This window comes from Siphateles boraxobius, unplaced genomic scaffold (assembly GCF_051911475.1).
Source record: "Siphateles boraxobius isolate OS27281-9 unplaced genomic scaffold, OSU_SipBor_1 130, whole genome shotgun sequence".
Taxonomy (NCBI): Eukaryota; Metazoa; Chordata; class Actinopteri; order Cypriniformes; family Leuciscidae; genus Siphateles; species Siphateles boraxobius.
Genome location: NW_027508734.1, coordinates 46,441,521 through 46,467,992, shown reverse-complemented (window position 1 = coordinate 46,467,992; position 26,472 = coordinate 46,441,521). Strand labels below are relative to the sequence as shown.

At 40.7% G+C, this 26,472-nt stretch overlaps 1 protein-coding gene across 8 annotated transcripts in view; it reads right to left on the bottom strand.

Annotated features, from left to right (window-relative positions):
* The window catches only part of LOC143737758 (cellular tumor antigen p53-like), a 138,676-nt gene extending 134,420 nt beyond the window's left edge, over positions 1–4,256 (bottom strand). For 6 of the 8 annotated variants that reach the window (XM_077229620.1, XM_077229613.1, XM_077229612.1 and 3 more), the window contains exons 1-4: positions 4,148–4,256; positions 3,593–3,672; positions 3,283–3,343; positions 776–988 (exon numbers count right to left, since the gene is read on the bottom strand). In XM_077229620.1, the coding sequence (XP_077085735.1) occupies positions 776–988; positions 3,283–3,343; positions 3,593–3,672; positions 4,148–4,228 (435 nt within the window). In that variant the 5' untranslated portion in view covers positions 4,229–4,256. Of the gene's footprint in view, positions 1–775; positions 989–3,282; positions 3,344–3,592; positions 3,724–4,147 lie in introns of all 8 variants that reach the window. The other 2 variants (XM_077229617.1, XM_077229618.1) reach the window with 2 other exon arrangements.
* Positions 4,257–26,472: the final 22,216 nt, after the last annotated feature.

Genomic DNA, 26,472 nt, shown 5'->3' with positions numbered 1-26,472 from the left:
ACTTCCAAAAAGTAGAATCTGTGAATCCGAATAACAGTATCCACACCGGCACGGTGACTGTCACAGCCACACATTCTCCTCAAAACATTGGATTCATCCGCAATGTCCCGAGCCGAGGCAAAATGCAGGTAAAGTTGATAATTCTGTGAATAACTGCAATTGCAGATTTCGAACAGAGATTGCGACAGAGGAAAAACTACAAACTGCAGCTTCAAAGAAACATTTTTCTCTCTGTGTTCTTGAGTAAAAGGCTCAAGAACAAAGGACAAGGCAAGAGAAAGAAAGCTCCTAAACACTCTCATCAAGCATAAAGGCTCATCGAATTGATAAAAGGGAAGAAGTTTATACAACATGTGTGATGTGCTTTAATCCTAATAATGAGGAAAGAATTCAGTGGAATACCTACAACTGTCTTGTAGGTCAAATGTCAAATCTGATCATTCTTGCCCATTTTTATTTCCTATTCCTTTTTTTTTTATTTCCTATTCTTTGCTTCCTATTCCTTTTTTTTTATTTCCTATTCTTTGCCTAATTTTTTTTCCTAAGAAAAACATTAAACATTGTACAAGCAATAGAACTGATATAAAAAACACCTTGATACTATTGAACTAATATATTGACATTCTGAACACCTTCAACCACAAAATAATCTAGTTCTAGAAAATAACTGACATGACATTTCCAATGACCCTTTGCAGAAAAAAAATTTCACATTATGCAAATTTGGGGAGGAATTAAAATAGTTTATATTCAAAAATTTTCGTTCATCACTCACTGTGGATGTGGCTGACTTTGCAGTGCTGGACTGATTAAAGCGTAACTGGAAATCATATTCCCCAGGATAGTCAGAGATGGAGGGCACTAAAGTTGCAGGAGGTGGGAGGCTGTCCACAACTGGGGCCACATCAGGTGCAGGAACAGCAGTGTCAGTGTTTTCTGGGAGATCCAGGTCAAAGCCATCTGTGAAAGCAGTGCCATCGGGCAATGCCTGATGTAATGAAGAGAGTTTAAATTTAGGTATGGATGTTTTTTTATGCTTAATTCTGTTCTTGAATTTAGAATAAGAAGCAAAAAATAAATGCAGTAGTTAAGTTTCAGTCAAAAAAGCTGTTGGACCTTTGCAGCAGATATCTGGTAATCATTTAAAGGAACACGCCACCGTTATTTGAAATAGGGGTCATTCAGAATCTCCCCTACATTTAGATAGGTGGGCAAACACATTTTTGTCTCAGTGCATGCATTGTCTTAGTCTAGCAGCGCCGACACTAGCTTAGCTTAGCATAATGAAAGGAATCCTTTATTGCCGGATAGCATGTCGTGAGTAAAAGTGATCCACAAAAAAACAACCTAATTACTTCTTGTGGCCTGCGTATTCACATCGATGGCAGTACCTTGTCCCACTCGCCACAGTACAGACACACTATTTCAGTCGGCATAGGTTGGCATTAACCCACAGTCACACCACCAGTTCGTGTTGGCTCTCATCCTCACGCGCTCAGGCTGTTGAGCGATCGCAACCTCCTCCTCCTGTCGTTCTATTTCCAAACACGCAGCTCCTCTTCTGAAAACCCTGGTTCGTAGAGGTATGGTTCTGTATCTTAACTGTCTGAGAAGTCACCCTCTTCTTCTCTCACAAAATCCACCATGTTCATCGCCATTCACTATGTCTACTGTAGGAAAAATAGCCAGCTAATATTCACGCCGTTATGTTGACGGAAGTTGGGGGATTTCATGTGTTGCGTTATATCTCTGCGCCCAAGTAGCAGTGCTTCGCCCCCATATAGTCCCAAGTCAATATCTGCCAAGGAAATCGCCTAGTCTTAATCTGCATTGCTATTTGTACTCGTTGTGAATACGCAGGCCATAAGAAGTAATTAGGTTTTTTTTTCGATCACTTTTAATCACGACATGCTATCCGGCAACAAAGGATTCCATTCATTATGCGAAGCTAAGCTAGCTGCGGCGCTGCCAGACTAACTGTACGTATACACCGCCGCCGACTTGAGCTGCAAAGAAGCTCTGGCCGCCCTGTCAAGGACGCTTGTCAAAAAGTACGGGAAAGCTTGTTTACGCTTTGGCCACTCTGACGTATCAGTTTGGTCATGGGAAAAGAGAAATGTCACAACATGAAATGTAAACAGAAAAAACAAGCCATACATTGACACAAGAAACCTTTTATAATGACAGCATTTTTATAACTGATTTGGTCGGAAAAAAATAATAATTAGCTATTATTATTATTTGCATCTAGTGCAATTGGTCAAATCGGTGTTTTACCGTGAGCAAATGAATTGCATTTCCGCTTAAAACGAGCGTTCGTAAATATTTCCAATAAAAGTTGCGCTCATCCTCAAATATGTATCACTGTACACCATAACCAGACAGTTTATGGACCACATTGACTTCCATAGTAGGAAAAAATACTAGAGGGTTTCCCACAGCACTTTGAAACTAAAGCGGCTACCTAAGAAACACACGCCTGCCGCCTTAACTACGTCGTCAAAAAAAATTATATGAGCGATATCCGCCGTGTTACTCTGTCCTGTTTTCTCCCTTTCAATCTTTAAATATGTGATAACCCTTCGTGTTCACTTCAGTCTTGTTATCAGCGCGTTCTTCATCAGCGGCGCCAAGCACGTCAGAACAAACAGAAGAGAGCGTGGGTGTGTGTGTTCATCTAAGCCTCATTGGTCTGTCACTGCTTGTCAGTGTCATAATACTTGAGATGACCAATCTAATCAAAGTAGGCAGGCTTTATGTTCGCAGCGCAAATTTTAGCAGAGTGACTCATATAGACACTAAAGGAGCGACTCAACGCGCTTCAGTTTACGGTCGGTTAAGTGTGATACAAGATGTAAGTTGCTAAACTACACAATTTCTATTTGACAGTTTTTTTAGGTCATAAAAGTTAAACGAATCACAAAAATAATCAGGCAAACATCATTAAAAAGATATAAGACTCAAGTTTCAGTATTTGTCTTAATGTGTGTCAAGAGTTATACAATTCCCCCTTACCTCCACCCACCACCACCTTAACTAACATTTTCTGCGGGAAACCCTGTACTATGCAAGTCAATGGGGTCCATCAACTGTCTGGTTACTGACATTCTTCAAATATCTTCTTTTGTGTTCAGCAGAAGAAAGAAATTCATACAAGTTTGAAACCACTTGAGGCTGAGCAAATGACAGAATTTTCATTTTTAAGTGAACAATCCCTTTAAGTCATATTTAAAAAAAACATCCACTCTGAAGTACAACTGAAAAATGAAAATACCAGCTTACAGTAGTAAGCCAAGCATCACTGTTTGTACGAGGCAGCTCCTTGATCAGCTCACCAAATCCTCTATGAATGAAAAGAAATATCATAAAACAGTTGTTTTATGGATAGTAATGCATTTATGAGTTTTAATTATCTAAATAAAAATAAAAGACATACATTAAAATGTAAAAATTAACATGGATGACTAAATGCATATGCATATGCATGATCCCTTTTGGTCATTTGTGCAATGTGGTGTATGTTGCTAGTTTACATTCTCATTTTATTGTTAGATTTAAACAAAAATACATTTTTATAGTGAAATGGACTTACAGGTCCCACCAAATTTGTTCAAACTTGCCCTGGCTCAGGGGCAGTTCTATCTCCCCATCACTCATGGCTCCAGTGCTCCACTATAGCCAATAAAGAGGGCACTTTATACTGCAGAAACAAACAAGCAGGAACTGTGACAGACAAATCACGTATTAGGAAAGAATACAAAAATGTCAAAACAATGTAATGATGTAATTACAAGTTTCGTGACTGATGGTAAAAAAATACCTAATACCAAACCGCAAAACTCACAGTAACCCGTCACCAAAACAAAGAAAGTTGGCACACTTAACTTCACTGTGGTATCAGACATCTCATGGAAAAAGACATCTCATGGAAAATACTGATGAACTAAGAGAAGTGAAGTGTGATGACGTCCACTCAAAAGAGAAGAAAATACACCTATCCGTGCGAAAACGAAAAAAGTGTAACTTAGGCTTTCATGCCTTCACATCATGCCAAATCTAAACACCGAGAAATCGAATTTCGACTTTCAAACATGCGTGTTAATTAACCTCAGAGTGAAGTTCCTTTAACAAATCTCTACACACTTACCACTTTCTGATCTTGAAAAAAACACACGTGCTGCTTCAGATAAAAGCTATCTTGCTGTTCACAGTCTCTTCCTTTATTCATCACAGTGAAAGAGAAAGAGCAGCGCAGTCACGTGGGAGCGGTCATATGACCAACCAGAGGCGCGTTTTATCAAAGTGCATTTTTTTAATTCACAAGCAAGAAAGTTTTTTCCGTTATGAAAAAAAAAAGGTAATTGGTTTTTTTTTTCACTCGCAATTTTGATTTTTTTCTCTTCTTTTTTGCCTGACATAAACTGACAATTGCTAGTTTTAACGTCGCGAAATAAACGTGCACTTGCGAGTTATTTAAAGTCAGAATTACAACATAAACTCGTAATTGTGAGGGGGGAAAAGTCAGAATTGCGACTTTATATCACGCTAATGCAGTGAGATCCAGTAAACATGTAAGTAAAGAATAAAATGAATAAATAAAAACAACAAAACAATGAATGCTTAAATAAAAGTGTAAGTAATAATCAACTTTAAATAGTAAATTACAAAGTAACAATAAACCAGTCTGTAACCAAATATCTGCGTAAAATAATATTGCCACAAGAGTAAAGAATAAGAGACCTAGCTTCTTGCTACGAGCAAGATGCAAGAGCTAGAGAGAGAGCAAAAGGAACTTTGCAAAAAAAAAATCATGTCAAGTAACCTGCAATACAGCGCTTTTTACAATAGGCCTACAGATTGTTTCAAAACAGCTTTACAGACATAACAGGAAAATAATGCAACAAAGTTTGTTTCAAGAAAGAAAATAGCATCACAGTCCAGCTTAAGTAAGTTCAGTGATGGTTCATTTTTGTTGTAAAAAAGTTATTAATTTAGTAAATGTATAGCCTATATAGTTGCTCTGGAGAAAACCGTGATGTCATCGTCCAGCTCAGTTCAGTTCTCATATGGTATAATTGCAGGCAGATCAATAAAATTGTTGAATATTAAATTAAGTTCATAAACAGCAGTTAAACTGTTGTGTATATAAATATTCAACAATCGTGTTTAGTGATAGTGTTTTCTTGTTGGGTTTTTATTATTGACACTATATCTACTTTATCATACTATTATATTTACCTTTTACCTATTTATAATGTCTAATGTCTTTTTTTTGGGGGCCACTGGAATTTTCCTGGGAGCATGAATCACTGGCATGACCTCAGACTTGTCTGAATGTGATGGACTCCAGGAACACAACCCAGTCATGTAAACAAATCCTCAAATTCACTCAGAATATCTGTTGAGGTATCTCCTTTTATTTTATGCATACTTTTTATTACACCCAACGTTTTGCACAATTCTCTAATCTCTACCCACAATTGCACATGATCTAAAATTCAAGAGTGTACGGCTTTTCTTCAAGTAAATTCAATGCATGGCTTACCCAAGGGCGACATCGTGTGGCCTGAATATGTCACAAGTTCCCTTTCGAGAGGTCTCTCGTATTGCGTAAATAGCTTACTCTATGGGAAAAACTCCTTTTCTCGAGAATATTTAAGCAAAATTTTTGAAACGCAGTGCAGCTGCACAGCAGACACTAAGCTGAGCGCCTAGAGCGGTCATTGGCTGTGCTGAGGCGAACCTATGGATAGGCGGCTCATGCGTGCAAACCAATCAGGTCGCTTCACGCCCTGGCGTCATAGTCCGCCAGAATGGTCGTGGATTATATTATATAAGGTCCCATTCTCCATCCATACAACCAGATTTAATCTCCTTCAGCGAACTCCCACTTCGCTGACCTCTGGAATTCGAAGCCTTCTTCGCCGCCGTCGAAAAGCCCTTCAGCGGAACAAGCACCTGCAACCGGCACGCTATATCCTTTGAAAAGCTAAAAGAGTGTTCGCTGATGCGACTCTCCTTACTAAAAGAGCAATTTTAGGCGTTGTTCCAAATGCCTTGTGTCAACCGTTCCTTGTGTAGAGGCCTGCGCTTTGGCGGAGATTTCCATATCCTCTGGTTTTCCTGCCTAGGCCGCGACCACGCGGAAGCTGCACTCTCCAAGGGCGGCTGCCCAGAGTGCGATGATATGGCGCTCTCTACACTGCGTACTCGACTGGCCAGTTTCGCTGACCCCGCACCCGCTCCTTTCCCTTAGCTCGAGCCACGCAAAAAGAAGCGCCCCACACAAAGGATGCCAGAGCGAACAGTCACGAGCGAGCAAACACCAGCCCTGTCCCCGCGTGCCTCGCTCTCTCCCAGAGAAACCCCCTCGCCTGTCTTGTTCACACAGGCAGACCAACGCCCCTCTCAGCGGGTGGCCGGTCTTGTCTCTTTCAGAGCATCAGACGAGGAGGACGAAAAGGATGACAGCTTTCCTCTCGCTGCATCCAAGCACGAGGAATGGACGGGCTCTGTGATGAATCCCGCCGCCTCAACGCAAGCTAGCACGAGTGATGTGAGATCCAGCCTCAACACAGAGCTTCTTCGCGTGCTGACTAAGGCCGTTGAAGACCTCGGACTCGAGTGGTCTTCACACAAGGAGCCGCGTAGTAGGTTGGGCGAATGGTTCCAATGGCTCACCTCTGCCTTCCCACTGCCACGGGATGGAAGGCTAAAGTGACCAGTCCAAGACATGCCACGTCACTTCAGCTCTCGCCAGCTGTGCATACAGCTCCACTGGCCAAGCTGCTTCGGTGCTTCACACCATGGCTGTCCTCCAAGTTTTTCAGGCTAAACTTCTCCGCTCAATGTACGAGTCTGGGCCTGAACCAGAGGCTTTTAGAGACCTGCACAGTGCTTCTGACCTAGCTCTGCGAGCTACCAAGGCAACCGCACAGGCGATTGGCAGAAGCATGGCGAACTTGACAGTGCTTGAACGCCATCTCTGGTTAAACCTCTGGTTAAAGCCTTTCTAACCGCAACGGCAGTGAGGAAAAGAGAGTGTTTGAGTCCCGCTGTGGCCACACCAACCTCCAAGTAAGCTCTTACACATCTCCCAGTCCCTACTTTTCAGGCGGCTGGAAATTACAGCAGTAAACATCTGTTTTAAAACATGCACATCTGCAAACAAACGCTTTTTTTATGGCGACCCAAATAAAACACAAAAAGTGCACTTGTCTGTCTGTTCTCCCTCCAGCTCATGCAGGAAGTGTAATAAATGTAGGTCGTGTGCCCACAATGAAGTATATACCCCTGCACATAAGCACAATTTCCACAATGCTACTTTTCTCCCCGGTTCGCGCTGGAGGTGTCACACAGCGGCCCGTCCCCAGACATCATTCAACCCATAGCTATGCAGACCAAGGCCTGGGGCCTCCCAAGAGCATCATCCCCGGTATATCAAAATGGGTTTTGAATATAATAAAACGAGGCTACTCGCTACAGTTCGCTCACAGACCCCCGCGCTTTCGAGCCATGGTCGAGACAACAGTGAGAAGTGACGTGGCTCACGTCCTTCGCACCAAAGTGTCTTTCCTGTTGGCAAAAGGGGCTGTAGAGCCAGTCCCGTCACCACAGAGCGAGTCGGGCTTTTACTGCCGCTACTTTCTCGTTCTAAAAACGGATGGCGACCTCAGGCCCATCCTAGATCTCAGATACCAGAACAAAGTGCTTATGACTCGCTCGTTCAGGAGGCTGACGACCAAACAAATCCTCGCTCAAATTTGCCCGGGGGATTGTTTTTTCTCAGTAGATCTGAAAGATGCTTATTTTCACATTCAGATAACGCCCCATCACAGGCGATTCTTGAGATTCGCTTTTGAGGGGCAGACTTATCAGTTCACGGTCCTACTGTTCGATCAATCCTTAGCACCCCGTACATTTACGAAGTGCATGGATACAGCTCTCGCTGAGACAACGGGAGATGCGAGTGTTGAACTACCTCAACGATTGGCTGGTTATAGCACAATCACGAAGGCAGTTAATAACCCACAGATCCTGGCTCCTCAGCCATCTAGAGTGCCTAGGGCTCAGGATCAATACTTCCAAAAGCACACTGTCTCCCAGCAGGAACATTTCCTTCCTGGGAATAGTCATTAACTCTGTACAAATGAGAGTGTGGCTCTCGGCAGAGCACGCGCTCACCATTCAGCACCTAGCGGCATCATTCAGAGAGGGCGAAGAGATTTTAGAGGATGTTAGGTCTCATGGCCTCAGCATCATCAGTACTCCAGCTGGGTCTACTGTACATGCATCCTCTTCAGCGATGACAATGATGATCATTGATACAAATGCATGATCTATTTTGTTGCACAACAAACACTCATTCAACAATATGTTTTAAAAGTCATAAAGTTCTATAAAAATGTATGTTCTTGTTGTAAACCTTGTTCTTCTTAAGTGTAGAAAAACTCAGAAGTGAAGACCAGGAGACTTGGCTTATCTTTTAAGCAGGATTCTTTATTTGCTGTAGTCTGCTTCGTCCAAAATCTTACCCAAGTCCCGGACAGTCATCAGTGGTATCTGCACAGAGTAAGAAAGAAAACAAAAGACAGGAGAGCAGTTTTTGTTCACACACTAGGGTTGTAAACTTTTCCGAGTCTGCTAGACAGTAGAGCAGTATTTGTTCAAACACTATGGTTGTAAACTTTTTCTGAGTCTGCTATTGTTGTTCCATCTTTCCCTATTTCTTAATTCCTTTGACACCTAAGGAACAGTGAGGTAAGGATGGACTAAGATAGGGAAGACCTATGAGGGAATCTTCACCCCAGGGTTAACTCCCGAAGCCTGTTGCGTTCGGTTCTTCCCGGGGCTCCTCACTGGTTCCGTGTCCTAACCTATCCCTGTAGGTGGGGGAACAACGTTACAGTGTGAAACATTAGTCCAGGTTTTTCCTGACACAATACTGCAGCTGCTGTAATCAACATCACTTAATGTGCTTCATGCCACATAGGCTCTAATGGCTTGTTTCTGAATTACTTTCAATTACTTGAGCTGAACCGTTAACAAACAACTTAAATTCTGAATTCTCTATGGGAGTTTCTTTTACTTCCCTCGAAGGTGTGTATGTAGGCGTAACACAATCATGATTCATTTCTCCTTCATCCCCTAACAAATCCTCAGTCATTGCAGACATCATACATGAGTGTAGGGACTGGGCTAAGTGGGTGAATCTGAATAACTAAATACATCCGGCTAAAGACCAAAAATCTCTGAATGTAAATTAACCCAAACACACACACACAAACACACACACGCACACACATTCCCCCACCAATGAAGACCACACTCAGGACAGAGCGTGGTGTCCGATTACAAGACATTTTATGACTGATTGGAATGTCCCAAAGGAAGTGGATTCCAAAGCGAAAAGAAACTTCTTTTCTTTAAAAGACATTTAACCAGATATATTCCATGTGTTTTTATGTGTGTCCATTTGCCCATGTCACATTGGAATGACTATGATTTTATCGTAGCTTAAAGTGAATTATAAATACCTTCATTATGCATTTTAAATATAACTGTCTATTCCCATAACTTGTACACATAGTTCTGGACACCTCCAGAATGCTTTCGGTGTGATCAATCAGAATACGTACAGTAATATCCAGTAAAATATAGTTTACTATGTTTTCCATCTTTGGAGTGAAAAGAGACCAAAACTAACATCACTGGTGTTCTTAGATAACGGCGTTTACGACCCAAAGGAATGTTCACAGAACTGCCACCCTCTCTGAATTCTAACCAAGGAGGAGAAATGAATCCTGTATTCATATATATATATGCTATTATATATCCACTTGAGAATTGTATGAACAATGTATCTAAGTTCCCTATTTCATGAGTTGCCTTTTTGTGGTTTGGTCTATGTTTCTCGACAACTCTAATGCGATAATGTTTTAAACTTGGCCAACTAATGTTTAACCAAATCCCTTTGTGGCAAGTTTGGTCTCGATAAACTCCAATCTTCATTCCCCATTTGTAAATTGACATTACATTTTGCTAAACTTGTGACACATTAGTATTATAAGAATTGTGAAGATTCTGCTCTTAAACACCCTAATTTCATCGGTTTCAAATGTCTCTCTCTTAGACAAAGAGCAATAAAAACCAAAGTCCCGCCTGTGAAATTCCAACCCTCTAATTGGCCAAGTCAACAGGAAGAGGCCGGATTTCTCCAAGGTGATAAATGACGCTTCCCCCCTCCGCTCGCTCTCTGTTACATCGACTGTCTTCGTGTCATAATGTAAAAGTCTCGCCTCCGGGCGAGCTCTTCGCCTTTCTTTTATTTGTTTCTAGTTTAGTTTTGTTTTTCAGTCTTAGATAAGTCTCCGTGTTTAATTCCAATCGACGAGTGAAAAGAACACCGCGTGACATATCTCTTCAGCAAATCCATCTACAAGGGACCTTTAAACGAGCGCGCGCTCGTTTTGAAGGAGAACACGCGCACGTGACCACGTGGCGAGAGACGCACACACGCTTCTTCACCAGCCATGCGAAGATGTGACGTTAACTCCGCGTGATTTCCCCGTAGAGATCTTTATTTCTTTTCTTTGTTAGTCAAAGTTTTGTTTTCCGTAGTCGACTCTGTTCACTTCCACAAAGCGAAACAAACTTAGCCGAACTATTTTCCTTTGGTAATGTTACTCCAAAGACTTGGAAACTCCGTTCAACACACGCTTGGCGTGAACAGCACCCAGTGACGCTTCCTAAAGGACTCCGCTCACGCACGCGCAGGAATGCCGCGACACAGAGAGACCCAGAAACTTAAGTATATCTCTTTATAGAGCTTCTAAGAAGCGTTAAGATGATGTTTTCGTGTTGTCACAGGCAGGGGACTGTCAGGGGAATGTTGCCAATGCTCTCTCTCTCTCTCTCTCTCTCTCTCTCTCTTCCCCTCTCACACGTGTTTCCATTGTCCACACTCTATGCATTTCTCGTTCATCGATGCCTTATCGTGTATTGTTGTTTATTATGTTTGTAAATACATATATCCCATGTAACCGTAGTAAATACATAAGTAGTTCTGCCTTATTAAATTCATTATATTCATCTGATTGATGTACTGCCTTTTTGCTCATTTAAGTCCCTTAAGTGCCAAAAGATCTTATAGCAACAAGCTTACAAATTAAAGATACTTTAAAGAGTATGTGTTTATAGGGCAGGAAACCCAATTCTTGTGGCCACAGAATTGCTTTTCCTGAAATCCTATAAAGTAAGATGATATTGTGGATTCCCACAGATATTAGTCTGACAATTGAGCTAATTAATTTAGCCTGTTTTGTAAGACGTGGTCCGTGTATTTAATTGCAATCAACTTGTGGTTAAGTGCAAGGATACACAGACATGCATGCAGGTAAAATGACATATCATCCCTTATCGGGAGTTTTATTAACATGTAAGACTGATCTAATTCAAACATGTATGAATAATTATTAATTACTAATTATTAATTATGATATGCAAATTCCCCACGGATTAGATCCGCCCCAGAGTCTTTACATAATTGGTGGAGAATTTGCGGGCACATTTTAAACTTGTTTTTGAGCAATTCAGTTTCAATCGATGTCTATATTGTGATTTAATATTGTACGCGCGCCTCGAGTGAGCGAATGCAACGCGAACTCACTGGCTGACTGATTAAAGGCACAAAGCCGAGTCCATTTCAGCACATTAACAGCTGCAAAATAATGTCTAACATTCCTTTTGCCATTGTTAATAACTAAAAGTAAAACTGCAGTTTCATAGTATTAAATTTGTCCAACAAAAGACGAAGAAACCTCTTTTGAATTGTGACATTTTAATGTTAAACTCCTCTGTCCGAACGAGATTCTTCTGTCAGGGTGAAGACTAGATTTAGTGAAACGATGCTCTTTCACTATTCTTAAGAAAGGCCTGATATTATAATCGTTAGATTAACGATAAACTCCTGGTTAAACATTGACGTAGCTACTCAATTGTAAAAAACCTAAAGCATATTTAATCATAAGTGCTATTTGATAATATGTCATGGGAGTCGAAAAAAACAGACGAATATTTCCTGTTTTATTTTGCACGACGCAGCGAAGCAATCCCGCCAGACGTGTTTGTTAAAATATAGCACCAAAAAAATCCAAAACCTAAAAACATTTTTAATCATAAGTGCTATTTGATAAATTTATTTGGATCCGAACGACAGACGTATAATTCCTTTTGTCCATATTAGTGTGTGGAAGCGAAGAAATCCTTCCGTGCACACGTGTCGAATAGAAAAAAACCCGCCGAGGTTTAAAATTCATAATCGAACACGTGTGAATCATAGCGCTAATTGTTGTATGTGAGAATCGAAAAACCGATGCCTAATTCCTGTTGTCCCTATGTGTGTGTGTAGAAAAAATTCCTGCCACGCGGTTGTGTGAAATATAGCCGAAGAAAAAGAAAGAAAAAAACCCGCTGAGATTTTATTTTGGATAAGTGTGATCTTACAGAAAACAAAGCGTCTGCGCGCTCAAATTTGAATCACACATGGAAGCAGGCTGGTTGTTATTCCGCTGACAAACACTAGAGGGCAGCACTGAGGCCTAAGTGCTTGACAGTTCTCGAATTACGCACCGCCCCCTGACTTTACCCTCCATGAGCGAAATAGCGCCATCTCGTGGAAACTAGTAACGAGGTCGTCCTTTCCTAAACAATCTCTCTCATCACAATTTCAGATTTTTCCAGTGAATTTCTGAAATTGTGTTTCTAACTTTCAATGCATGTGCAAGTTCCAGTTTTACTAACATGATTTCACTCCTGACTGTGTACACTTATTTTGAATTTGGTTCAAACCACAGTTGAATTTAAAATTTAAAAGTAAGCAGTAGCAGTTTCTGATGACCACTTAGGAGGAATGCGCCCCTTGTGGCCTCCCCCCTCTACGTCAGCTCATCACTTAGTTCCTAACATCATTCTTTTCTAAAGTGGCTTTCTCCCAGTTGGTTTTATTTTGGTTATTATCATTGATACCTCACCGTAGTCGTGATCATCATCAAATATAATGCCAACCTTTAATTTCCTACACTTAATCAAATTTGGTTTGAAACAAACAAATTTCAAGATCAATTTGAATTAAGTCTCCTTTCCTGTTGGGAATGGTTTTATGGCTTTATTTCTATATTTCCCTTTTCAAATTATTTTTAATAATTTTAATTTGATACGTTACGTTATGTATTTGATACGTTATGGCAACTGTATCCTTACTATTCTAGAAGTTACTTAACATCTATGCATACGCTTGATTTGAATTGTATTTAAACCAGTTTGAATGCAATTTAAATCAAGTTCTCTGTCAGCCAGGTTGACCACTAGGAGGAAATAGCCCATACCCTTAGTGGCCCAAACGCTCCACTACAGCTTGCTTCCTCCTGTGCTCTTCCTGCTGCACTTAATCTCTTCTCTGAATGGAGGCTAGGTTGTTTTGATAATTAACATTGTCATAATTCCCTTTTTGTTTGTACCATAATTTTAGTAAAGCCGTTGCCTTTGATGACTTTTCTACAAAAAAAAATAGACACTCAACTTGATTTAGATAGAGAGAGCTTTAATTCACGTTGAGGTTCACTTGTCCTTCATCCTGTTTTGTGTTTGTAGGTAGAAATTTCTCTCGTGCTGTGGTGATTTGACAGTCATCTCTGCTTGGGGTCCAGCAAGCTGGTTCGTCTGACCTGCGTCACCAGCGCTGACTGAGCACGAGTCTCGGACTTTCCTGTATTTCTCCGTTGGTGCGGCCCGCAACACGACATCACCAATTTGGCACTGCCGGTTGTGTTCAAAGTCAAGTTGCGTGAGGGCACACATCGGTACAGATATACGGAAGGGCCCGAGAGACTGCTGTCAAGTGTTTGGGGACTACAGAAAGACCAACCACGATGCTGACTCCAACCTGAATGACCTCATTTCACCCCAGGGAAACTAGAAAAGGTATTAAATCCATCCACTTAGTATTGGCCACAGAATCTAGAGATTCCCCCGGTCATTGAAGTGTTTGGCTCCCTCCTCCTCTCCGGGCCACAAATCGCAGGCTTAGGCCTCCTCTTCCCCTGTAACACTTCCTGTGTACTATTAACGCCATTTCATTACAGACCTTTCCATCTTGGATGGTTGCATGTTACTTCAAACTTTGCTATCTTGCCATTGCTGTTTTCTGTTGTGCTCTGTTCCTTTCAGTTCACCTAGAGACAGAACCTATCTGAGACAACAAGAAACGCTGAATAATAGTTTGACAACCAAGCCGTTAGCATCAACAGGTGACCCCTAAGCTACCGCCCCGTTAAAAATCTTTATTCAGGCCCATGCTGACCTACCCAAATTGTCCCACCAAATGATTTAACTGTCGGCATCAGTTAACCAAAATTTTCATACGCGGCATAGCCCGTTTTATAGCTTGTTAAACGTAGAACGAACCTGCATACAGATACAGATAGCTTTATTAATCCCCAAGGGGCAATTCAGTTCCATTGGTCTCTCTCTGTGTGTGTTGTGTTCCTCTCGCCCACAGTGAAGCCAGTATGTTCCGGTCCTACAGTCCCACAACCCGCTGGGACAACCTGGAGACATGGCTGAGATTCATGACACCTCCATTCCTGACCAAGGTCGCCAGTGACTCAGAGCCCCGAGCCAAGAGCATCGCAGACGTGGACAGGCTGATGGCGCACAAACCAAGCCAAAGCTCCCACGACAAAGACCGGTCAGACACGTCAACCTCACTTGCCAGCTCATCGCACAAGCACGTCTCCACGAAAGGAGCCGCATCGCCCTGGAGCACGAAGTTGCAACGCTAAGGATGCAAGCCGAGGATGACAACGACCCCGAGCTACAGAAGGAAGTGGAAAGACTTCAAACTGCCCTATCTGATCTTCATCTGCACATAGACCAAAGAGTGCAGTCAGAGAAAAGAACCAGAGAGGAACTCAACGAGAAACTCCGACAAAAGTGAAGCCCCTTGCAAAGAGCAGAGACTGAACTTAAAGAGACTCGAAAGCCACGGCCTGCGAAAGAAACTCGCAAGAGGCCCGTGCTACCATCCACAAGCACGTTCAGCAGAGACAAGATCTCGAACACGAACTTGACACCGTTCACACAGAGTTGAAACCCTCTTATAGACTGCAGAAGGACCGGGAAGGGGAAACGCACACCACAAAGTTTCCCTGACCAGCCAGTCCGCACCTTTCAGCCAAGAACCCAGAGCTGTACAGGGGGGTGAAAGCCCACTGTTCAAAACATCACCAGCCAGCCCACTGTTCAAAACATCACCAGCCAGCCCACAAGAACCCCCGTCAGCAGCGAGGGGGGAAGAGCCTTTCCAGGAGAGCCCCGGCCACTAACCACGGCATGGCTCCCAAAAGACTTAACAAGCTGGCCAGAAACATCCCTATGTTCACTCCGAACCATGCAGGAGGCCACAACGTGCACGCCATCCGCAGGACATTGACTTTCACTTACAAACTGTTACCAACGTCACCGCGTGGGACAGATTGTACCTGCTCAGAATCACGTCCAGTCGTGATGCGCGCAGCTTCCTCGACCGTCAACCAGAGGCAGTCAAGTCGGACTACCAGCCGCTGCGGCAGGCCTTCACTAAAGAATTCTCTGATCCAGAATCAGACCAAAGACTAATCACAGCCATGGACCTCAATCAGTCCGGCATGGAGGATGATTTCAACTTCAGAACTTTGTCTCTCCGAAATCTGCACCCCACAGTGAGTCATCATCTAGACATCCTGGCCTGACCACATAGCATGACTACTCAACAGCTAAAAGAAGCTTACACAAAGCAAAAGACTGTGTCCGAAAAGACTTTGAAAAACCCCACAATCTACTCTGTCTCTGAGCCCTACTCAGAGCTGCCTCTAGAGGGCGCCCCACAACACCATAGCCCTGTTTACAGAGAGTCAAGACCGTTCCAGGCCAACAGAGGGCAGCACTACTGCGATGGTGCTCGTCCAAGACACCAGAGCGAGGGCTTTGACAGATTCTGGGACCTGCAACAACCACCCGACCACCCAAAAGGTGGAGCCACATGGGAAACCGACCAATGGCCCAGAAAGAGCCGAGCCCCATCGACCAGACCATCAAGCCCAGACAGCCCAGAGCGGAACCCCTCTCGACATGCCACTGGTAAGCACAAGTCTGAACCCACATCAGAAAAAAACAGTGCCGCCACATCTGAGACAGCTGAGACCCTGAAGTCGCTGAAAGAGCTTCTTCACAAAAGACTTTCCAAAGGAGACAAGAGGGACAAGACAGACATCCTATGTCTAAGCGTAAGACCTGAACCAGGCAACCAGAACACTGCTCGTCAGCCTCAGAGCACAGAGCTAACTGTCACATCACAAAATGACAGCATCACCCAGCCACCACAGCTGACAGCTGCACAGCCTGAGCGACACAGCACAGTTTCCCACAGCTGGGTCCAAAAGCCCAAAATACCTAGAAATGCTGCTTGTCTGTCTGTCTCCGCAGAGAACTACACAAGACCGGCCCTAACCGCCCATCGATCACCACACCAGCCCCTACGCTAAGACTCCTGGGGAACCTGATCGAAAAAGGGGGTGGCCCGGAAACTCTACCTAGCCATCACTTTGGAAAATGAGGTGAGCTTGGAAGCCCTGGTAGACACCGGCTCAGACCTCACTTTAATGTCAGCTCAGCCCTTTGAAAGACTCGGCACTAAAGCTAAGAGCAAAGATCGAACTCTTATACCCCAAACGTGACAGCTGAACGTGCAGTCGTACAGCCAGAGCAACATCCGGCTCGAACAGGTAGTTCCCAGGAACTCCAGCAGCCATCCATGGGTACACAGCCTCAGCACCAAGTCAAGATTCAAGTTCACTACCCTGCACCTTCCAGCTCGCCAGAGACCAAGAAATGCTGCTCAACGATGCGTGAACTGATACAGAAGGCCTCTAACACATAAGGCCTCCTCAGAAAGGGTCCCCTAAGATCCCATTGTTTCCGAACTGCAAAACCAGAAGGCACACAGAATGAACATAATGCAAGACTCTGTAAAAGGGTCCCTGGTCAGCATAAAACATAAAACTTTTAAAGTAGATGAAAATGTGTGCTCGAAAAGAAGCAAGACTCTGCATTAGACAATTTAGAATTTAACTGATTTAAAGAAAATCTTGAATGGACGTGTATGCCTCACCTGCCAACACACTATGCACAACTTTTTCGAAACAAACATTTGCTACATGCTGGTTGAAATGACACTGCTAAACATTAGTTTCCATGACAATAAAGGGTTACAGGAAACACTAGCTCCAAATAAGGCATACGTCACCTTGACGCCATAGTGTAGGAAAACCACCTGAGTTGAAACTACTGTAAACCTACAGGTGTGCATTTGATCATTGCGATCCAAACGGAACACAACATGCGATAAGCATTTTGATCACTGGTTGCTGGCTTGTCTAAATGCAGATAAAACAATAGCTGGAATTGACATCTCTACTGTAAGTGAAAGAGTCTTAGATGTCCAACTAATATAAGTAAGTTCAGCAGTAAAGCGTAAGTCTGTTTGACAAAAAAAAAAAAATCTCATCTCAGCAGCTTGTAAACTGTATCGATATCTATCCTGCTTTGGTTAAAGAAATCCAAATTGCAGTATTGCTAAACCTGTTTCTGAAAAAGGAAGCTCAGGACAGTGTTATATATACGTAGACCTGGGTGACGCTCCCCTTTCTACAATGTAAAGGCCTTACAAATTATTGTTAGATTGATGTAATTCACCTAAAAATTTTAGCTGCATCTACAAGCAGAGAGCTACCTAGTGATCAAAACTGTTCACTCGCTGAAGAGCCAGCATTTGTGCATGAGAGGGACGTAACTATAGATGCTTAGACAACCTTTGACTTACAGCAAATCTATTTCCTTACTCGGTAAACAAATAGAATAAGTTGTGTAAAGTAAAGAGAAGAGTTACATGAGTAAAACTAGCAAATGCCAAAACACAGTCGCATTTTACTTAATGTAACGTCAAGTTCTCAAAAGACTTTAAAGTATAGGCGCCCCCTTATAACCCTTTTAACCCGTTAAAAGGTGCAGACATTCTTCAGGTACTGTCGAATTGTTCTGACATGCTCTGGTTCCCATGACAATGACTTGTCACAGGAAGTGCTAACTCGTGATGTCACTTTGTAAACAAACCAGCCTAGGTGGCTAAGCTAACCTAACCTAGCGTCCATCCAGCTTAGGCTAAGCTAACCTAACCTAGCTTCCATCCAGCTTAGGCTAAGCTAACCTAACCTAGCATCCATCTAGCTTAGGCTAGGCTAACCTAACCTAACATCCATCCCGCTTAGGCTAAGCTAAATAATAACTTCTACAGTTAGCATCATTTACTTTAAGCCTTAATTACAGCTGCTGTTTATACAGCCCAAAGTATTCTAGAATACTTTCTTTAACCCCAGTTAGGGTTTGTAATTCTTCACTTTCCGTACTTTCAATTCTGCCCAGCTAAAGTTCACCTTCACTAGTTTAGGCATAGGCCTTGCTGAGCACTGTAGGCTAAATCGCCAATTAAACTTAAGCTTAAGTACATGTAAAATGTGTAGCTAGAGAAGAATCTGTATAGTAATGAGAATTTTCATCTGCATGTTGACTAAACATTTGAAGGGACACACAGAGTGGTCGTGAACACGCAACCGCTGTAACCCACCATGGAGTGTTGGTCCAAGCGAATTCAAAGTTTAGTCACTAGTGCTACTGACTATTCTCACATTCAGATCATTCCCGCTGTTTTGACCACTCTCCCACGTTTTATTTTTATTTTTACTTTAATAATAATAGCAGTCAGCTATTACCTTGTCTTTTCGGTCATCTATATGATTCAATTCCATTTCCTCTCTTGTTGGAATGTGGTTCCATTTCCCATAGGGCCCAGAAAGGAAACAGAGACACCTTTATTTGTGATTTTGTTTATTTTCAACAAGTGCACTAATTTTTATGACCCTGCAACACAAGTAATTTCAACGATTACTAGGGCATAACTATAGTCCTGAGGATTGATAATAAGCATAATTTGAATAGGAAAGCTGTCCTTTTTCCCCCTATCATTCACTTCGTCAAGCCGTAGTGAACCACTACAAAAGTCCAGAGAAATAATTTAGTCATAAGAACCATCTTAAGTCATTTATTTAATCTCGAATAGGCCCTTTCCAGGAAATACTATCGGAACCAACATAAGTCTTAGCCTCCTAACATCCACAGCTAAGATAAGGATACAAGACACACTTCACTAGCTAGATACACGTGAAACGCATAGCTTTATGCTACATTCCTAGCGAACCCATTAAACCTTGGTTCTGAACTTTTAGGGTCATGCATTAGTCTCACCACAAGGGCGACAAAATGTCACAGAGCCTCTGCTTAACCTGATCTTAACGTTCCAGCTTACCAAAGACTATGACAAACAATGGACACTATGAGAAACCACCTCTCATACCCCTCCAACCACCCACGAACGCCGTCTGCACCCACCGACAACCAATGCCCCAGACAACCGACGTCTACCGGCACATGCTGCGTGCACAAGACAACATTCAGCGTTCTGCACCTGATGCCATCACTGCGCCACAGCTTGTGGTGCCACAGTGCAAAAGGGGGGTCATGCCAATGTATGCCCATGACGCACCAGGTGCTGCACACCGCAGCACCAGAGACACTTGCAAGACACCGAACCAAGTGGCATACCGGCGTCCTCAAAAGCGGAAAGACTGTCCTAGCCAACCAAGGACGACACTCGCTGAAATTTTTCCTCCCTTTCTCTTTCTCTCTCCCTTTCACTTTTACCAGGATGCTGCTGTGCCTCCAGCCAACCAGAGGGCAGCCGCAATCGGACATCTCACCAGGTCCGGCATCAGGCATCGTCCTAAGGGAACAACCAGGACTCCTTTTCTGCCGGACTCGCACTCAGAAAGTGTATGTGCCACCTGATCCTCGCAACGCCTACAGAACACAATACAGCTGGGTAGGGGCCGATGGACAGAATACGCCCTCACTCATGCTGAGGCTGTTGAAGATTTTATTATTTAGAAAACAAGTAATTTTGCTATATATTTGGACACAATTATTTCTTCTGTCTGTGACTTTGGATTTCCTCTGTGTATGTGAAAGACCTTGAATGGAATGTTGTTTGCTGCAGAAAATTCTATTCTGAGAAGTCACATGGTAAAAGACCTTTACCCAAAACTATCTATAGGGTGTGTTACCTTCTTTGGAAGAAGATGTATGTATATAACTCTGAACCAAAAGATACTCGGGAGCGCACTGGAAGGCCAGAGGGCCAGAGAGCGTTAGAGCGCCGTTCTATGGAACGGGACGGCGTTCGAAAATAAAGTCTAATTATTTCTGGCATCAAAGATCTCTGCGAAGTTATTTTTCAGAAAGATTGAAAACCACAACATTTGGCGACCCCGGCAGGACTTGGGTTGAAGCTGAAGGAACCACGAAAGGCAACACTGGTGACCCACACAGACAACAGTGGCCACTGTACTTTGAGGTGAGCAATTTTTGCTTTTGAAAAAGTGTGTGTTGTCACCAGTGAGCCAGAGTGGTAAGACCCTTTAAAATGCTTCTCCAAGTTTAAAGAACTAAAAAATTGAAAAGAGGATCTTTGATTCTAGAAATAATTGTCTATTGTTGTTGACGATATCAAGTAATGTGTAATAGCGCGGCGGAGCTCCCGTTAGTGTTTGCCAGTGTTTATATAACCTGGTGCAGATTGTATGAATATTGGTAGGATGCTGATGTGCCGCTAAAGGTTTTGTCGTATGTACGTAAGAATTTATGTTTACTGTTAAAGGATAACAGTTATTGTTTTTCTTGTCAAGAGGGCCTTGAGGATGACAAGTGTACTGATAGAGGTTATCAGTTTTTTATAGATTTAAGTATACTGATATAGGGTATCAGATTTCTGTGTTTCCTATTAAGAGGGCCTTGACGGATAATGGGATAGCATGTACACAGATGAAGTTAAGTATACTGGTAAAGGTTACCAGAACTCTGTGTTACTTATTAAGAGGGCCTTGAGGATAATAAGTTAATTGCATGTGCACAGATTAAGTTTGGTTTATTGTTACCGCCTTGTTATAGGTTAACAAGGGACTGGGTACGTTTTATGTGGATTTCGCCAAGAGGGCCTGGAAGGATGGCGAATATTGCACAGATAAGTTTAGCTTTTGGTTACCGCCTTGTTATAGGTTAACAAGGGACTGTACGGAAAAGCTATGTAGTATATGACTCTGTTGTGTCGGAGGAAGTGAATCGCAGAGGTCTGTGATAGTTTAAAGTTATTCAGTAAAGTATTGTTTGTAAAAACAGTGAGAAACACTGTGAGTAGAATATAGCTCTGTGTGTGTATGTAGGATCCTGTCCTGTGTGTCTGCTTGACTGTGACTGTGGTTAAAAATAGGTGACAAGGAATGTGTGAATGTGCTTGAGAGACAAGTAATGTATAAATGAGTATTAAAAGTAAAGGAAATAGTAAAAGAAAACAATTGTTTCAAGATATTAGTCTTGCAGATTATTGTAGTATAAATAAGTTAAAGTATAAAATATATATTAATAAATGGACTGATATATATTAATGGATAAATAAATAAAAATGCACGTGCTTAATATATTATATCTTATATCTGAAGACGTCTAAAATTTCTATCTCATTATCCCTGAAGACAAAGTGAGAAAAATGATTCCATTGTAGATAATTAAGTTTGTGCTAAGGAAAAAATAACTTGTGCAGTGTGCTAAAAGTGAACAAGATTGGGTGACCAAGTTTCAACAGTCATAAATAATTTACAGCAATCTTAGAATTGTAGTAAATGGGAATAGTTGGGAATGGGTGAGGAAAAATGTATTCACCATGTTAGATTATTTTGAGCACAGCATGCAAATACAGAAGAACGATTGAAGGCTGATTTTATGATAGGGAAAATTATTTAATTGTATTATACTCAGAAAATCAAAGTTAGATTATTGCTCATATTGCAATGAAGAAATAGTTTGCTTTTTCCTGCAACGAAGAACTGCTTTACTAAAAACAGAATGGGAGAACTGCTGTTGTCAACCAGTGATTATTATATAGTATACAAGAACCAGGAAAAAGATGGTTAAAAGTGGAATTTAGATAAAGAGCTAATAGCTCAGGAACAAATATTTATAAAGACTAATTTGATCTATGCAGCTCTCTGAGTGTTCAAGTTTCAGATGGCTTCAGTGTCGAATGGAAGAGGTGAAAGGTCAAAGACGACTGCAGAGAGAAGAAGAAGAGCGGGTGAGGGGCTTTCAGCTCCCCTTCTGAAGATGACCACTCTCTGGAAACTCAACATGGAGAAAGACTGATTTAATGCTGGAAAAGGTGAAACGTTCACCATTTCACTGGAGACTTTTTCCTGAGGACAAGAGGAAAATCCTGAGATGCAAAGCTGTGGCAAAATCTATCAAAGCCCAAACTGAGAAGGGGCAGAGAAACAACAGAGCCTATATTTCTGTTTACACCAAGCCTTGAGTGACAGCTAGGCTGACGACACATGCAGAGCGACAGCCAAGAAGCTTTAACAGACTGATAATCTAAAAACAGAAGAACTGACCGAAACCCTTCCCTTACGGGCAACACAGGTGTGGCAACTCCGATGATCCCTCTAGCGACTGCTTCAAATTTAGTTATTATATTAACTTTATTCATTCTGATTATTCACTGGTCTCATAAGCAATTCTTTATATTCTCTGCTAAACTAACCCTCTTTGCTTTTCCAGTAGGTTCAAGTCCAGCCATATAAAAAAGAAAGAGAATACACTGAAAGAGAGAAGTGGGTGCTCAACTCACTAAATAGTTCAATCTGAGACTGGATTTGGTATAGTGAGGGCTATTATATTAAACAATTATAGGGCTAAAAGCATGAAAAATTATTCTGTAGCAAAGAAAAAGATAGACGCAAAATGTCAAAGAATTATTATTATTGTTTGCAAAACAATGATACTGGTCACTCCATTTTGTTTTGGTAAGTTTTTAGAGATATAGATTGGAGAAAATTACTCCAAAAGTCCAAAATTATGAAATCGCAAAAAATGCTGTCAGAACTGGGATAATGAGATGGAAATGTTGTTGGCCATGGATCCAAGATTATGCAGAGATCTCCAATTTCTTAAAGCAGCTCATGAAAAAAAAACAAAAAAGAATAGGAAAAATCAGAAAAACAAATGACAAAATGTATTTGAAAAATTAAAATGGCAGGCTTATTATTCTAAAATACTTAGTCTATTAGATTTTGTAAAAAGAAAAAAAAGGATTATAACAACGGTGTTAAACTAAACCTTATGATCATTGACACTTCTCAGTAGTGTTTGACACAGCTGTGTTGACCTGATCAGACCTTATGGCTAAAATTATAGGATGCCACATTTAGAGCACAACCTGCTAGAGTGTATGCTGGCCAGTGTGTATGAGAGAGACACTGAGTGTGAATGAGTGAGAGATGATGTTTGAAGAAACACTAAGGCAAATCAATTATTTTGCCAATAAAAATGTATTTAAAATTTAACATGTGGGCCCACAGGGCAAATTCTGCCCAATAAAATAATGACCATGGATGGATTTGGTTAAATTTCCTGGTAGGAACTGAAGCAACAATATGAAAAAACAAAGAATGAAAAGAGAAAAATAAAAAATATAAAAACAGTGCCACATTTGCGCAGCGCATAACATATCTGACTTCCTTTGCAGCTTAACATATCTGACTTTCTTTTCAGCCTATCATGATGGAGCTGATCTATGTCAAAAGTATGAAATATTGTCTTGTAACTTTTGTATTGTAACAAAGTGGGTTGAGTATTGTCCAAGATGCCTAATAAATAGTGGGTTGATAGTGGAACTCAAGACAAAGAGATAACTGAGTTGAATTGACTAATTATAAGAGTACATTGAAATTTATTGTGAGAAAAATGCAAAAAAGTTGCAAATAATGATCAAAAGTCAAATTTATGAAAAACAAATAGGAATATATGGATTAAAGTCATGCTGTTAATGAAAGCAGAAAGGACACCACTCAGCCCACATTACCTTTCTACAGGTAACATCGAGAAGTACAATGGGACAGATGAGCAGATGATTGAAATCACATGATGTTGTCACTAACAAAAATAATTAAGCTTTAATTTACAGATAGCAGCAGCTCAATTCCAGGAAGGATTCTGGGACAAGTCTAACACAAAGAACCAGTAACTGTGCTTTGTAATTTCAGAAGAAGTGATCAACAGTGTGACATTTGAGTCCATGCCTCTCAACTTAGAATACACCAACTGACTTCAGCAACCCCCCACAACTGAAGTGAGGGATCAAGGACATGCTGACAATGAGAGAAAAGAGTCCATTGCAACGAACGACTCACTGGAGACACCCTGGTGAAAGATGTAATGATTGATGACAAGGTTAACAGAATGATCAAATCATGAATGGAAGAAAAGACAAACTTGACCAGAAACACAGGAATGAGAGGAACTGTGCAAAGAAAAGAGAATCAACAGAGATGAGTACAAGCTCAAACAATAGTCAACATCAACCAACTTTCCTATGAATGGATGTTCAGCCCTTGAATAGATTCAGTAGCAACTTAATAATAACCCCACCATAACAAAAATGATTGAAAGTAAAAATATATTAAAGCAACATAGAAAACAATGATAATGAAAAAAAAAGAAAAGAAACTAAAATAATGTTATATTTAAGAAATTGATATAGCATAGTGGGAATTAAGACAATTCATGAAGGAAAAAATTAGAACTAAAAAGAACTTTTAAATAAATCTTAATGGGTACTCATTTGCAATTGGGCAATACAAGGGTATACTTAATTAATTTAAGGCTACAGTTGAAATTAAAGCAAGTATTAACAAATATTAAATTTTAATTTTAATTGATAAGAATACATTTTGATTCAATATGCAATCGATTAGTTAAAATGATATCAAGTAGTGCTTGATAGAAAGTATAGAAAGTTTATAGACTTAGAGGAAGTTATTGAAATCCAATAACTAACAGGCCCTTGTGAACAATCTAAATGGCACCAGAGGGGGGTCAAAATTAGATATTTGGCATTCACATGAAGGACAGATTGTCGAACCAATGAATACTTTTGAATATTCTCAGTCCAGATGCGCAATGGTTTTAAACCAGTGCGCAAAGGGGGGGAGTAGGATAAGGAAATTAAAAATTAAAATGAAGATAAAATTAAAGGCATTTTAAATTAAATACATTTTTGCAAAGTTTTGTGAAATTTGTGCAAAAACAAAGTTAAGAAAAGAACAGCGACAAAAATAGGCCATATATCAGTATACCATGTGGACATGATATAGATGGGTAAAAGCAATGAAATCAACAGAGGAGGGACAGGAACAGAAATTAAATCTCTAACAGAAGTAATCCTTACATTGGAAGTCTATCAGAAATAAGGTCAGATTATATGTCAACTAAACAGAAGTATTAAAGATTAAAAATAAGTTGCATACGAACAGAAAGAAGTTTTAATAATAATTAAGTTATAATGCTAATGGTTTAAAAGGTTGATAGAAAAACTTTTGGATTGTTAGATATAAAGAAAAAGAAATGTACATATAAGGAATATGTAAGATAGTGCAAAAAGTTATTTGCTAGAGTTATTTTTCTAATTGTCTAATGAGTTTATTGAATGACTATTATGAGATAAATGTAACATTGCTCTGAAGCTTTCTTAGTTAGAGTGATTACATGAGACATAATTAGTTTATTCATGATAGCTTATTTAGAAATTAGTAGAAATGAAAAAAAATGTATTCAGTTTAGTCTTGAACTGAGGAGCTACAATGAGAATAGGAAGCAACATGCGAGATTAAAAAGGTCAAATTGGAATTTATTGTTTAAATTTGGTAATAAAATAGACAGTAAGCGAAATGTATTGCAATTTATTAGATAGGTGTAAAGTGTTCTGTTCACTAAAATTGACTGACTAAAAGATGGATTCTTCGAATTTAAGAAATGATATTCTCTCATAAGAAGTGATAAAAACGAGAGAGTTATGTTTACCTAGCCATATTTTGAATTAATAGTCATATGGATCAAGTAGAACAAAAATGCATAATAAATCAATTAGACTACTATAATAAGCAGATATTTATTATAATGCTTTGTCTGCATTAGGAGAAAAACAATTATATGAAAAAAGTAGAATGACTTATGTTTGGTGATCAGTGTTGCACTTTTACTGAATAATATTGCGCAGGGAGGAAAATTTAGCGATTACGATCATGTTAGAAAAACTTAAGAGCAGAAGTTAAGGAAAACTTAATGTGAAGTTTTGAAAATTAAGGTTTGCTCAATTAGGGATATTGAAAGTGGGTTATTATTCTGTTGTGTACTTTGTATATTAAGATCACTAGTTGG